At 36.7% G+C, this 15,681-nt stretch overlaps 2 protein-coding genes across 4 annotated transcripts; both read right to left on the reverse strand.

Annotated features, from left to right (window-relative positions):
* Window positions 1-815: 815 nt before the first annotated feature.
* Window positions 816-1,812, reverse strand: LOC137741021 (glutaredoxin-C1-like). Its single transcript, XM_068480830.1, has one exon. It carries the CDS (start codon window positions 1,594-1,596, stop codon window positions 1,216-1,218), a length of 381 nt encoding a protein of 126 aa, XP_068336931.1. The 5' UTR covers window positions 1,597-1,812; the 3' UTR covers window positions 816-1,215.
* Window positions 1,813-9,733: 7,921 nt separating this feature from the next.
* LOC137740151 (uncharacterized) lies at window positions 9,734-15,320 on the reverse strand. 3 transcript variants are annotated; one of them, XM_068479966.1, is made up of 8 exons: window positions 15,015-15,320; window positions 13,026-13,161; window positions 12,341-12,588; window positions 11,950-12,069; window positions 11,693-11,846; window positions 11,455-11,594; window positions 11,320-11,355; window positions 9,734-10,702 (listed from the first exon to the last, which is right to left on the reverse strand). In XM_068479966.1, the coding sequence occupies exons 2-8, from the start codon at window positions 13,099-13,101 to the stop codon at window positions 9,932-9,934; spliced, it is 1,545 nt and encodes a 514-aa protein (XP_068336067.1). In that variant the 5' UTR covers window positions 13,102-13,161; window positions 15,015-15,320; the 3' UTR covers window positions 9,734-9,931. The 3 variants fall into 3 exon arrangements, with proteins under 3 accessions (XP_068336067.1, XP_068336069.1, XP_068336068.1); XM_068479968.1 differs by having other exon boundaries at window positions 11,693-11,843; window positions 15,015-15,319; XM_068479967.1 differs by lacking the exon at window positions 15,015-15,320 and adding an exon at window positions 13,923-14,606.
* Between the last annotated feature and the right edge of the window lie 361 nt (window positions 15,321-15,681).

Consider the following 15,681-nt stretch of genomic DNA (forward strand, 5'->3'; position numbering starts at 1 on the left):
CCATTCCACGTAACGGAAAAGACTTGAGCCTACCATCCATCATGATCACCGTAGAAAAGTTTACCGATGCGATGAGTTGGCCAGTCAAAGCTTGATCATGGACCGTCAACGTCTGGTGGCTACCACAGTGGAGTTGGGTATCAATCACAGCAAAAATAACGGAGTCGACTAAACTGGCAAATTGTGCGGCGCAAGCCTGAGAGATATGTGGATGCAAATTCTCCAAATGAGGAAGAATGATGATGAAACGAGTGATACGGTTTGTTTTTTATTAATGACAAATTATATGAGGTGCGTTTACAATATATAATTACCGTTTTTAAATACGTGAGAATATTAATAAGGTTGTTCATTGCAATATCGTATTTTAGAATTTTGAATTACACGATAACATTATAAGAAAAAAGTCAGCGACGCATTGACACCACTACTTTATGCTTAAAACCGACGCCGTTACTTTAGGTCGTAGATTTAAAATACAATTTCTAAAAGCTAGCCTTTTATTGCCAGTCATCATTACAGTCTAGTGGTATTCCTCTTCATTGGAAAGTAAGAGGTCTTATGTTTGAATATCGTGAATGGCGAATTTGATACCAAATTAGGCTGCCCATTGTGTGACTTTACCGAACTCTCTTTCCTTTAATGTAAAAATATCGATGTAGTCCAAAAAAAAAAAAAAAAAAAAAAAGAAAGCTAGCCTTTTGTTTGCAAAAGGACATATTGTTGGCCCTTCTCTTCTTCCTAAGCTTAATATTCTTTGAAAATTTACATATACGGCAAATTAAAGACATGGAACGCAGCCTAAAAATGTAACAATATAATGCAAATAAATCAATGAAACAAGAGACAGAGACAAAGGCAAGGTTGTGGAGATTAAAGTAAAAAAATTTAACTCTCTTTTTTTTCTTCCCATTTTTTTGTATACAGAGGAGGGAGCAATTACACATCTCTGAAGGCCCACAGTAAAAGCCCGAAGACAGTCCAACACACTCGAGAAAAGAAAAAGCAAAACCCAGATGAACAATTAACTATCTAATTAAGTGACATTAGTGATTAATTAGTGTCCAAAACGGAGGTGGACTCACAAAAGCCACTCCTCTTCCTCTGCCTGCCTGCCCTTATGTAATTAATTAAGTAGCAGTACAAATCATGATTTTGTTTTCCCTTCTTTCTTACAACAAAAACTATTTCAAGACAGAAGAGAACGAACAAATCTCAGAGCCAGAGAGCTCCGGCCTCTTTCAGAAGAGGAACAAGAGTGCCGTTGATATGAGAGGCCATGACTCTGTCCATTGCGCCGATGAGTTTGCCACCGATGAAGACGACGGGGACGGCGGAGGAGGTCCCCAGCAGCCTCATCAACGCCCTCTCCAAGTCCTTACCTCTGGGGTCCTCGTCCAGCTCGTACACAGTAGGGTTGACGCCCATGCCGCAGAAGAGGCGCTTGATGGCGTGGCACATGCAGCAGCTGCTTATACTGAATATCACCACCGCGCTCTCCGACGCCATCCGCTCTATGCGCTCCAGAGGGTCCTCCATGCCCATGGAGGTTCCTGTAGGCATGTAGGAGCCCCATGACTCGGCCTGGTAGTGCATTGTGCTAGCTTAAATTGTTGAGGAGGTTAGGGTTTGGGTTGAAGTGAAGTGAAGGAATGTATAGATATCTGACTAGAAAAGCCGCTTTTGGCTAAGTACTTGGGTGTTCAGAGGAGTAGTAACATGAGTAAGTGAGATTTTGGTGAGGAATGGAGGAGAAGAGGGTCTGTATTTATAGGCCTATCGGTTCAACTTTGAAGGGTTTTATTTTTAAGAAGTTTTAAAGAAACACTTTCGATACTGTTTATTTTAACGGAAAATGATATTTTGCCCTCAAAAGTCACTTCTAATACTATTTATTTGCAACATATTTTTGTCATTAAACATATTTTAAGCTCTTTTTATTATTATTTTTTTTTTTACCTTCCGTTATATTTATTTATTTAATGGGTATTCTTGGAATAAAGATAAAAATAGTGGGTCTAAATCTAATATTGTAGCCGTCAGCGCATGCAAGTTTTCTTTAATTCCTCTTCATGCAATAATATTTATAAAAAAACAATCAGATTTTCTTATATTAATTTGAATAAATTTTGAAATTAATGGAGAATACTAATACAAACAAGAGAGCTTATAATATGGAGAGGAAAGGAGACACGAAGGTCAGGCTTTTTCAGAAGAGAGTTGGGCAATAGACGGCTGCGTCCGTCCTTGTTGTCGGCCCTATGCCATCCGATTAATTATCAAATTTATAAAATTAAAAAAAGCAAGAACGTGCCGATCACAAACCTTTGTTCCTTCTCTTGAAGAAAACCCTTGCATGAGCATTTTACTTTAACTAAATCCCTAAAAAACCTCTAATTAAAATTTACCCTCGGAATGCTATTCTAATTAAGAAAACAAAATGCTATTGATACCGTTGGAAAATTGTAATTTTGGATTAGATCGAATTTTGTAGACCCCGGCAGAGCTAATTTATTAAATATACGTACATATGGGCTGCTTAATTAGGATTAGATGAATATTCTCAAGCTCCATGATGTATTATTTTATTTGAACAAGTGATATTATTTATACTAAAATGAAAGGAGGTGAATTTAACCTTACAATAAGCTAGTAATAATGTGGTTCAAATTTACTTTTAGCAAGAATCAAATCTAACAATAATGTGGCGGTTCAAGCTCCATGATGTATTATTTTATATAATGGATTTGTACGCTTTTTAAATTCTGTGTTATCGAAAACAAATTCTTCCATATATACAAAATCTGGTATATATGTTATCTTGTTCTTCTATATTGCATGTGGGGGGATGGGGATTCATATTCATTACTAGTTATTTTATACTATATTATACGTTTTATCCTTTGAGTTCATCTTTTTCACTTAATACTAATAGATATGTGCCTATTAATCATTCTCTAGTATATAATCTTATTCATTTGCAAACTTAATAAGTTTAGTTAAGTTGGCTACAACAATATACTATTCTTCTTAACAAAATTAGATTCTTTCTCTATATCATTTAGATGAATTTAGCGTAGACTATCACATGTACCAAACTCTTATCTTATTTTACATATCTCCTATGGGAAACATCAAGTTGAAATCTACGTTAATTCGAAAAAGGGGTACTAGGATAAAGTTATAGCGTAGTGCTATTCAAATGCACATTATTTTTACCTCACATACATTATTGTTAATTTTTGTTTATTAATTTACTTCAATTGATTCAATCTGACAAAATGAGAGGGATAAACCAAATTAAGTGGCTTATTAATTAACGAGTATGGTACTACAATACTAAATTACTAATAATGTTTGGTTAGCTTTATTGGCTTTGAATTATTTGTAATGAATAAATGTAGCAATAGGTGGGGGAACATGCATGCTTGGCTCCATGGCTCACAGCGCGCATGCTTAGACATGTATGCAGCATGTCCAATGTGTGGCAGTAGCTTTTTCATTATTTAGGGTTTCATATATATAACATTTCCTGAATCTCGCTGATCAATTTCCAGTACTAGTACTTCTAATTAATATTACTGATAAAGGATAGAGCCAAACCAAGCCAAACCAAGTGCCAAACCAAGCCAAACAAAACCCAGAGAGTGAGAGTCCGTACAGGCTTAACAGAAAAAAGTAGGGTTTTCTGCTTTTGGTTTTTTGGGGTCGTTAGCTCTCGGCAGACTGAAGAGTGAAGAGGTGATGCAGTGCAGTGCACAGGCACAGAGGCAAGCAATTAAGGGTATGTCTTGGGCGCGAAGGATATGCATGGCCTAATAAAAGTCCCAGCTGGAGCTGGAGCTGGGCGAAGAAAAAGAAATTGATATTATTCGATTCTGCTTCGTCACTTGTCTGCCTCTTATTTAATTTTCTAGCCCCTTCCCTTTTCTGTCTTCACGCATACGCCATACCTACGTATATCTGTAAATATTGTTTACATGCATCATGTATACACCCACGTATATATACATGCAGCCCGTGAATATGCTTTTTGACGAACTGTACGTAGAGATTCATGGTTTTGTTATGAGTGCAAGACAACTTTATACTCAGTGCGTAGAATAAGTTGCAGATGGCCCCAGGGATGAGGTTCAGATCCTGGACTTCCTTTATTTTATGAAAGAGCCTGGACTGTAAACACTTCGATATATATATATATATATATATTTGTATATGTACACACACAAACACATATAGGCTTCTGCACTACACCTTTTTTTTTCTGTCAAGGGCTTAAAGGATTGAGACACAACAGGCATGCACGTCCCTCCACTCAACGTACGTACTATCTATGACTATATGGTCAAAACTCAAAGGAATCCAACGGTTCAAAGTTTAAACTTTCAACCAACAAATCAAGGGACTCATACCATAAAAAATTCTCCAATGCTCCAGTATACGTGTGTAGTATGCATTGTATGAATAGATTGTTAATGTGTTGTAAATGGCCAATATATATAGCTTACCGCTGATAAACTAACATCAAAAGATTTGTATTGTGTACTATATACTGGTGGATATTAAAAACATACTTCATATTATAAAAAATTGTGGCCGTGGGATGGTAATGTACAATTCATCAGACAGTCGGGAGAGATTTTTCAATGTGACTAGTACATCACGTGTCATTAAACAAATTGTGGTATATATATGCTAAAATGTTAATAACTTAAAAAATAAAATTTCTCATCATTCCTATTAAAACACGTGATGTACCACTTGTGTTTCCGTCACAACTAAAAATTTCTCGATAACCGGAAGTGGACGGTGCAGGAGTAAACTTCGATTCTCGGGAATCTAATTCTTTTTTAAGTGGGAAAGGGAGAAAACCAATAAAGAATATTAGATTCAATCGTACAAAAGTTGTATTCGGTCTAATTTTTTTTGGTAAATACAAAAGTTGTATCGTTGTGTGGCATTTGGCAGGGATGAATTTAAAGGTCGCGTGATGAAATCATCAGCTTTTTGGGATTTTGTCGCAGTGTTTATCTTCTTCTCTGTTATCAGCTAGCAGCTGATTCATTATTCAGACTAGCAGTATATGATCAGTTTACCATTTAGAGAGGAACATGCAGAGAAGAAACAAGGCCGGAGTGCCCAGAAATATCCCAAATGAGGAATGAGCATTTATAACAAAAAAAAAAAATTAGGTTCCAAAGGAATAAGCCTCACTTTTATTAAAATGTGAGAGTTGGTAAAGTGATCAATAATATGGTACAAATAATTTTATTCGAACTTGTTGATGCTATTGTAATCCGCTCAAAATGTAATATATTTGTGTATCACATAGTAGTGTATGAACACACTGAATTCGGCTTCATATAAACAAGTTCAGGGTTTCGCTTTAAACTTAAAAAGAAACACCAGTGAAGTTCACGCTTGTTTTAAATTAGTAAAACGTAAACACAGTTAATTATGAAGTTAATATCTTTATGGAAAGCATTTTATGGGTCCCGAGCAGCACGAAGAAGAAACTTTATGGTATATTAGGTCAGCATGCAACTGTTTGACCAAATATTTTATTTTGGGGTAATGCATTTGTAGATAAAATTTGTAAATTAAATGATGTGTCACTAATAGAATGAATACGTTTATCAACGTTTAAGTAATGATCAAATCATTAACTTTCATATCATTTAGTTTACAAATTTAACCTCATTAACATCACCGTTTTCTTTATTTGGCCTGCACCTCCCCTATTTCTCATGACGGACGAGTTTAACGTCACGTAGCAGCATGATATAATATTGTTTAAACTTCTCTCTAGTTAACAATGCTAAATCATAACACTTAGAGAAATAAATGGCTCGTATGAAAGTGTTTATAAAATTACTAAAAACATTTTTGGAATCAATTATTAATAAAAATGTAAATGATTCTAGAAAAATATTTGAAGTGCTTTCTTCTAACATCCCACATCGTTTAGGGGAGTGGATCCTCTAAGCCTTATATGTATATTCTCATCTCTACCTAGCACGAGGCCTTTTGGGAGCTCACTGGCTTCGGGTTCCATCGGAACTCCGAAGTTAAGCGAGTTCGGGCGAGGGCATTGACAGGATGTGTGACTCACTGGGAAGTTCTCGTGTGAGTTCCCAGAAACAAAAGCGTGAGGGTGTGGTCAGGGTTCAAAACTGACAATATAATGCTATGGTGGAGTTGAATCCGGGATGTGGTGGGGGTCCGGATGAGGATGTGACATTCCTACAAAAGATACCATTTTATACTTCTTATTGAAAACACTTCAAGTAATTTTAAAACTCAAAAATAATTTGAACAAAAACACTTTAATTTATTTTAAAAGCATTTCAAAGGAGGGCGGAATACACATATGTCTAAGTTGTCCTCCTTAATACTTCCATGATCTGAATGGTGATGATGATGATGATGTAGTTTTGTTGAGCACAGTCTGACGCAACTGTCGTTTTTGAAAATTTAAAATAAGAGGCAATGCTGGTTAGAAGTAGGATTATTTTTCACTTTTTTTTATCCTCTTTTTCCGTCATTTCTGATTTGAACAATCATAATTAAGTCATGTTAATATCGTATATTAATTTGTTATAGTAAAAAAAATTAATAAAAGAATGTGAAAAGAAAAGATAGAAGAAAATGAAACAAAAGAGGAGAGAATCATAATCGGTAACTACTGTAGAGAATGGTGAATAGTATAAATAATTGGCCATAGCTCCGTGAGCCGTTAAAGCGAAACGACATGACGGCTTTTCTCAGACTTTGTTCCTCAACTTTGCTAACCGGATGACGTTAGCCCACCGTTGACTGCTTTTTCTTTCTTTCTTTCCCAACTTTTACGGCCCTTCTAGCCTCCTGTTTGTCGCTTTCGCTTTCGACAACCATGCATGCTTTAATCTTGCTCTCTTAGGTTATTATTAACTAATAAATCACTTAAATTTATATTTAATATTATTAATTACTAAGTTTGGTATTTGACCAAAAAAAAAAAAACTAAGTTCGGTACTTACAAATATATTTTTTATTAATTAAATATGACTTATGGTTATGTTATGTTTAGGCTGCTTCAAATATCAAGGCGTTTTCTTGTTCTTTTTAAGAATTTCAGCTTTATATAATCTCTGTTTGTTTGTTTATTTATTAGTGTGTGTGAACAAACATATATTTACAAAACTAGTGGTAGAGAGAAAAAGTGACAGATGTTAGTAATCTTTTTATTTACACTTTGTTATTTAATTTTTTATATACCTTTTTTTTATGTACATTTTGAATAATGTATTTTTAGACCATTCTTTAAAGAATTATTAAATTAAAAAATATTTAATCATCTAACGATCATCAAATAAACAGATAAATTATATTTTTCAAGTAAATACTTAGTTGCTTATACAAATTTTTTGATTTAGTTCATTTTACAGAGTTAACTTTTAAATAATTACTTATAATTTCTATCATCATATAACGTTTGAAATGGTAAAAACGAAACATCACCTTTAATATTTGCAATTGGAATTTAACGTCCTATGTCGGTGCTTTTGTCTCATCATGTGGTTCCAACAGTAGTAGGGCAAGTAATCAAACTCAACGAACGTCATGCCACACGGCAATTTGTGGTTTCATCTCTTCTGTCTTGGTCCCTGATTGGCTTCCTCCATTTGCTTAATACTCACGCTAGTAGGGAACATGTTGAGGGTAAATTTCACATCGAAAAAAAAAGAGATCCTTGCATATATTATTAGTAATTAAACAATTTTTTATACTATCAATTGATTTTTCGATAGAATTCCAACTTTCTCTCTCTGTTTACACTTTACACTCACCGTTTGGTAGTTTTTCAAGATTTGCCGGCAACATTAACAAATTGTTTGTCGTTTGTTTGTGTCTTTGCTCTTGACCATATAATATATGCTGCCTGTGGGGACTAGGGAATGGGGGAAAGGGGAGAGGGTTGAGTCAGATTCCTTTATTTAGTACGGAACTTTAAGAGACAAAGTTGGGCACCATGTTATGTTATATATGTTATGACAAAATTATACTGTGCTTCCGGGCCAGGGGAAGGGGAAGACAGTCACTGTCCATTCTAAATGATAACTCTTTTAATGCAACTATACTCTACAATCTCAAAAAGAAAGGAAAAACGTGACTAATGTCATGCTGAAGTCTGCCAGCCATCAGATTGACAGAGCATCTAGGGCCAGAAGTGTTTGGGATAAGCTGGGGAGGATAGGGCCCACTGATTGCCACGGCAACTTGGTACCGTCGGAGGTTTTGTTTTTTGGGGTTTATGTGCAACTCTTGCTCCTTGCTATGGCGATTTTGGTATGGGTGGAGTTTCTCTAATGTCTTGGTTCTTACATCAATCCCATCCAGAAAACAAGTTTTATGCGTTTTGTCTGGTAGTTTGATACAGTATTTTTGTATCACTGATCGAGAGACGATTTTTATACGACAATAATGTTACGTGAGAACTTAAACACTTATTAGTACGTGATTTTGAAATTACTGGAGGTTTCGGCCAAACATGAAGCTAGGATATGATATGTGTTGTGGCGTTGGGCATGTTAATGTATAAGTAAAAGAAAGAGAGTCGTGGACAATGGTCTGCGTCCATTTCCACTGCTTGCTTCTTTTTCACTATATTTTAAGCCACTGACAAACTAGAGAGAGAGAGAGAGAGAGAGAGAGCAACGACGTCCAATCAGCAAACGTGCATGATGCATGCATATGGTCTCCGTTTTGTATTGTAAGAGACGCGGGGCACGACATATACGCGTGATTCTTTCAACGCCACCGTCCTTGATTATTTGTATTACTTCATGTTCGTGAATCGTAATTGTATATACGAGAAATTGAGCTTGAAAAAGAAAGAAAGCAGGATGTGCGCAAGAAAATTAAGGATATCGTGATTTTAATAGGCGGAGCCATGAATGTTCGTGTATTAATCTTGATATTTTATCACGCATACAAGTTTAGTGATGTGCTTATGATTGTCAAGATTTTCTTTAGGCTTAAGATTCCAATCCAATCTTTTCACATTAATTTCTTTCATCGGATTTGATTTGATGTTTTTTGCTTCTACGAAGTTCAGACAATTCGCTACTAGTGAGCTTTGAGGAAGAATTTAGTTTGGGGATCAGGGGAGGGAGAGAGGAAGAAAGTTAGAGAGGCATGAGGATTAGATTATGGAAGATGATAATCAGGACGGCATCATACTAGACCAAACGATGTCGGTAGGTTGCTCACCACACGGTATAGTAACTTTTGAAATACCAGGACTGCGTTTTAGATTGAGATATTTGAGCTCCTCCTCAACTAAAAGTATTTTCATCGCTTTGAGTTGTTGGAATATGGGGCTTTTAGTGAGAAAGAATATTTGGGTCTCTACCCTAATAATTCGGGGGCTCAATGCTTTAGCTAGAAGCTCACATTACAACAATGGCCATATAATGAGCCTGTTAAATGGACTCCAATTCAGAAATGAACTCCAACCCAAAGGGCGTGTTACGGACCAATGGTTGTCTTTTGACAACTAGGCCCAATTTCTGCCTGAGTCCATGTAATTTCCGTAAGTTTTCATTTGCACAGAAAAATATTAACACTTAACAGATCATCAATGGAAACTACAGATATTTGTTTAAGCAAATCTAACTTTTGTCCAATTGGAAGTATCTGAATTTTACCCTAAAAACCAAAACATCCCACAACCGGCAATAGCTGATAGGCATAAGTTAACAATTCTAATCCTTTTTACTCCATCCAAACAGTGAATGGAAGTTCAAAAGTAACTCCACAATTTTAAACTTACAAACATTTACTATGTGCAGATCTAATTAGGCAGTTAATTAGAGGCACATAAGCAACGAAGTTCCCTCTGCAGGGACAAACTACAGCACAACCTTCTTCTCTCCCGAAACTGAGATTTTTATTGCCTAGAAATCTGCATCGGTGGTTGCTGGTTGTAGAATTTACCGTCTGAACCTTGAAAACTCTGATAAGTGTTTGCCGGTGCCATGAACGGAGAAATGCCATTTACGGGAGCTCCTGCTTGATAACTAGGCATTGGGGGTGGTGGTTGTTGGGCCACGTTATAGGTGTATTGTCCAGGAGACGGCACATATTGGGGCACTTGGTACTGTGGTTGCGGTGGTAATGGTGGCAATGGTGGAGGAGAAGATGATGGGGGAGGTGGTGCCTCACTGGGAGTGTATTGTTGGTTGGTGGTAGAGACATTGTGCGGGAGAGAATCAGAACGCGAGAAGGGAGGAGATGCAGACGGGTTAGGGCTCTGGGGTACATAGGACGACGATTGGTCGTTCTCCAGCTTAAGCCTCTTTTCGGATGGATAATCACCAGAAGACTCGTTAATTGGGTTGCTGATGACACCCTCTGATGCCAGAGAGGAGAGGACATAAGAGAGCATCTGGGCTGAGGATGTTGATGCGGTCAGCTTTGCTGCCACTGCAGCAGCTGCAGACTTGCGAGGATCTTCCTCCACGCGACCAGTTTTTTCGGCAAAAGGAACCTGCTGTGTGTACATTACTGGAGCTGATTGTTCTCTTCCTACCATAAAACTGGGAGGTGCTACAGAGGTATGAGCTTCCTTTGAGCTCTGGACTGCTATCTGCTGTGCATTGTCCCCATTCACTAACCGATGGCAGATATTGGTGGCCAGCTCTGACTGGGACTCTGCACCCTGGAAAACAATATATGCATGGTGTACGCTTAGAATATATTCTATACAACTAGAGTTATAAATGGCAAGACAACCAACAGTCAATACGTGATAAATATATAATTAGCTGTATAAGTGTTTATTTACTACTTAATTCAGATCAGTTATTTTGACAAAGGAGATCATCATTAGTCGATTCACCATGAATTTGAATTGCATAAAGTTGATCCAAAACCAAGGATATTGGACAGTATATGCAGGGCATTGCAATTTACCTTAAACTCATTAGTGCGGGAACTCAAGTCAACCCCATGGAGTATCACAATGCATCAACATATGTGTCCCACAAGAAAGGGAACCAACTCACCCTCCTCCAATAAGCATAAGATTTATATATGAGTCCCACAAGAAACCAACTCACCCTCCTCCGATAAGCATAAGTTTCAGAGGTATTTACAAGTCTACAAAATCTAACTTTTATTTGAAATCTCAATTGGTGAATCTTTATATATCTAACTAAAGTTTCGGCATCCAGTTTAATTTGATCGTGATGAATTAACCAACATTCATACAGTTATGTTATACTTCCACAGTTCCACGACAAAACTAGATGAGATTGATAGATACACACAGCTTACCTGAAGTTGGTTTCGGACTTGATCCAGCTTGTACTCCTGATACCAAAACCATGTTAGATCACCAAAAATCATAACGTCATAAAACAGTAAATGAAAATTCTGATATTTTGCTAATAGGATTGTCTGCCAACCAACCTGCTCCTGAAGAGCCTCTCTCAAATGAGACACAAGATTAGCTCTAGATGATTCAACAGCTCTTAGTTGTTCAATACAGTTCCTCAGTATAGCATGCTGACCCTGAACCTCCTCCACAAATGCAGATCCATGAAATTGCCCTAGTGAAGAAAGACAATTTAGGGCAAAGTAAGTCACGAACACTGCACATGTTAAAAGTTAGAGAAAGTTCTCAAGAATTTACACATGTTGGGTATACCTGAATTGACATCTACACCAATTTCCTTATCAACCTTCTCAAGACAGCTAATAGCACTCCTGCATTTGCTCAATATAGTATCCTCGTCCATCTGCCCATGGATAACTTGATAATCTGAAACTATTTTGTCCAATGAAGTTCCAGCAGGATGCTTCTTGTTTTTTCAACGAAAAAGGTAAGAGGAAAAAAAAGGTTAGCCATCAAACTGTAAACTGAAACAAATGCTCACGCAATAGAGTCATAACATACGATCTTACCAGTCTGGCACCCGAATGCTTCCCATTTCTGTTATTAGTTTCCGGGTGCTGTCCAACAAACTCTTGCTTGAGAATCTGGCCGCGAGAACCAAAAACTTTTCTATCATCCCATATATTAACCTACAAAGTAGAACATTGAACCCCAACAATCAGCAACAGCTGCAGGTTAGTTTCTACAACAAGAAGAAAACAAGAAAATGAAACAGTACATATGCACATGCATACATATAAAGAGTTGAGTCCTTCTTCTATGCATCTTATAAACCAAAATTTTGGTTTTGCTCAAGGTTTCCTTTGGATTAATCTGTTCTCAATAGAAACTATCTCCATGACAACTAATTCCAATTTTTTTTTCTTTTAAAAATATGTAGAAACGGGTATGCAGTTGTACCAATCGTTGTGCTGCATTTCTTCCAAATTCATCTCCACTTTCAATTACATCACGAAGAGCATCTGGAAGAACCTTCCAAAATTCACCAACAAATTCCGAACCTTTTCGCCTACTGTTCTGTAAAATATCATTTGCAAGATACAAGAAAGCCAATCTCTGGTCGCGTGGAGCACAATGAAATTGCCTAGCCCATGTTTCAACAACTTGTCTTGCTTTATTCATATGGAAAATGCACCAATGTGATAAAGCTAAATTGCATTAAGGATAACAACCAAGTACTCAGACAACAAAGATAACGTGCATCGACAACATGTGCAAAAATAGTGAGATATGCCAAAGCTCAAGATGCACAAGTATTACTGGTTGTACTTGTAAATTAAAACTTACAAGAAAAGTATAATATCAACTAGACAATAAACGAAACAGTGATTATGGAATAGCAGGTAAAAAGGATTCAAATTTGGCAGGGAAAATGCATTGGATATGTGGATTTCGACAATGGATTTCAAAATCAATTAAGTTTTCCAAAGAAATGAGTTATGAGACAGGAGTGTGGCTAAATTGTCCCACAAAAGGAAATCTGGCTTGGTATGAAAGTTAGAACAGCCAGAAAAATTGTCTACGGTTCCTCTATGAAAAAGCTATAAAGAACATTGATATCCATGTGATGTCAGCAAAAGGATACTCTCTATGCTTGCTTGCGAGCTATTGAGCTTGGCTAGTTTTTCCACTAAAATCTGCGGATTGAATGTACTTCCCATGATTCCAGCAAGAGTTGGTCCAACTTATAATGCACAATGCAGCCTTTAAACTGAGAAAACCTTCAAGCAAAACGAATAAACATTTAGATATACAGTAGCAGATTCCACCTGGTAAGACACCTAGAAGCACAGTATATCTACCAAAACAAAATTTCACGTCATCATAAGACTGAAGATTGGGAAACCTTGCATTTGCACATTGCATCTAGGAAAGCAACAGTCACAATCAAATTGTAACCATGGACAATATATCAACTATTCATCCCTCTAGCATCACATGTGAGAAATAGCATATAATATCATTTTGTGTCTACAAACAGTTCCTATGATAAATTACTTTAAAACTTATAATGATTCAAGCACCCAAACCAGAGCGGAAGGATAATGCCCTCTCAAATTCACCTAAAACAAGAGCTTGTAATGAGCCTACGAAAACTAGTAAAAAATGATAAAAATATAAATGTTTTAAATCTAGTCAGGTATAATAAAGAAAATATAGAAAGTGAAATGACTCTGCATCTGGAGTTGGCTATTATGCCAATACAAATCCCAGAAATGTAACACTTGTGTCCAGTGTGAGAATACAATAAATACCATACTTGTGTGCTAACTGGCAATAAGTAAGTGCCCAAGCCCAATGATTTCGGAGGAGAGAATACAGTCAAAACTCGATTCAGATGGCTACCTCTAATAAATAATGATAAATCCATTATCCATAACTAGAAATTGTTGGAGGTAATGGTGGTCTCTTTGCCTATGCACTTTAAATCGTTTGTGAAACTGATGAAAATATAGGGGATAGATGATTAGGTCACACTTACCGATGACAGAGTAGGCCATTAGTTAGCCCTTGGGCCTGCTCATGGGCTACATGGTCGGATCACGTCTTCATCTTTGGGCTATAGGTTTAGAAGCAGATGTGCTCAAATAAGAATAGATCTAGATGTTTCTAGATGTGACCGCTTCTGTACAAATGTGATGCGAGATTCCTGAAATTGGTTTTGACGTTTTGTTTGCCTATTACATACTTCTACTTCCTTTGACGACCGATATATGGCCAGGTGCCTAACATGTAATGATTATGAAATGAATGACCGACAAGTTTCCTTTAATGAATGATAAGTAAAATCTTCGTTGTCCATACCAATAACGGTATTGCCAAATAGACTGCGCACTACAATCTACAGTTTGGCATTAACTCCTAGACCAAAATGACAATGTAACAAACAAAGAACAATCATTGTGCTGATTCTAATTCTCTACGCCAATTCACACAATCGGCAGTATCTTTTCCTAATTTTGCTACACCTGATACTCACTCGCGGCATCTACAAACCACCAAACATCAAATGTGCTTGCTTATAAAGTTTCCATCTTCAAATCATTCGGCTACTCAACATTACATACTCAATTAGTCAATGACGAATCAAACTAAATTAATCAATTAACTGACGGGAGTTTTAACAAAACGCTTCCGGTACTGTTCACTTTTAACGAAAAACACATTTTTACTCTAAAAAGTCACTCCTGTACTATCTACTTGCAACACATTTTTATCCTTTTGATTAAAACTCAAAGTTTTCAAGCCTTTTTCATTAGTTTTCCTTTAACTGAAACTACTAATCACAGATTCACAACAGATTAATTAGAAGAAAAAAAATGAACAAAAGCAGCATCCAGCCAAAACCCAAAATTTTTTCTTCCATAATCTACATGTTATCCCTGACTTTTCCTGTCCAATTAAACCAGTTAATTCAAAATATTACTCCAAAATTCAGAAACAAACAAAAAAAGATTCTTCAAATATTGCCTGAGAGTAAAACTCTACAGCCCTAAAGTAGAATTAAGAAATAGAAAACACAATTAGCGAAAAAAAAACTAAAAATTGGAACCCTAGAGCTTGGAGTAGGTACCTCTTGCGTTGAGAGGAATGCGGAGGCCAGAGCAGAAAAATTCAGCGGCGGGTACAAGTAGCAATCTCGAGTTCGTCCATGAAGGATTTTGGGGGGGGGGGGGGGGGGGGGTAAGCTAAACCAGCTGAATTCGGACTCGGAAAACTCCGAAAGACGGAATCTTTTTATAGTTCAAGTTGTTCAACGGCTTCTTCTCCTTCTCTCTCTCTCTCTCTCTCGAGTTTCTCTCTCTTGAGTTTTCTTTCTTACCACCGTCGGGGATTTTTAAAGTTCCGAAGGCACCCTTCGCTTGTGGTGTTGTTGAGTTCTATGTTTAGGGGTTTTAGCCGGGAGGGTTGTCAACTGCACAAAAGTTATCCAGCCACGACGTCGTACTGGTTCAGACATATGTAGCACTTTCCGTATAATTTTGATAATGTATAATTTATGTGAATTTTGTGTCACTTTACAATTTAACGTCAAATAAACTTTTTAAAAAGTGAAATTTGTCATTTATTTTTTACCATCTCACAGTTTAATGGAAATCTCGTGCCAATATTATAAAATTTATGCTAAAATTATGAAGTAGCAAAAAATCTATAATGAGTCTCTTTAGCGTTTCTCATTTATTATTATTGTTTGTTATTAACTTATTATTGAGTTTTATTCCTGCGTTGCTAAATCACAC

This window comes from Pyrus communis, chromosome 7, assembly GCF_963583255.1.
Source record: "Pyrus communis chromosome 7, drPyrComm1.1, whole genome shotgun sequence".
In the NCBI taxonomy this organism is placed as follows: Eukaryota; Viridiplantae; Streptophyta; class Magnoliopsida; order Rosales; family Rosaceae; genus Pyrus; species Pyrus communis.

Excerpts from the sequence above, each read along its gene's own strand:
- LOC137741021 (XM_068480830.1), bottom strand. The coding sequence starts at position 1,596 with ATGCACTACCAGGCCGAGTCATGGGGCTCCTACATGCCTACAGGAACC.
- LOC137740151 (XM_068479966.1), bottom strand. The coding sequence starts at position 13,101 with ATGGGAAGTACATTCAATCCGCAGATTTTAGTGGAAAAACTAGCCAAG. Across the intron at positions 11,847-11,949 it reads AGCATTCGGGTGCCAGACTG|AAGCATCCTGCTGGAACTTC; the intron begins GTAAGATCGTAT and ends TGAAAAAACAAG. Across the intron at positions 10,703-11,319 it reads AAGTCCGAAACCAACTTCAG|GGTGCAGAGTCCCAGTCAGA; the intron begins GTAAGCTGTGTG and ends ATTGTTTTCCAG.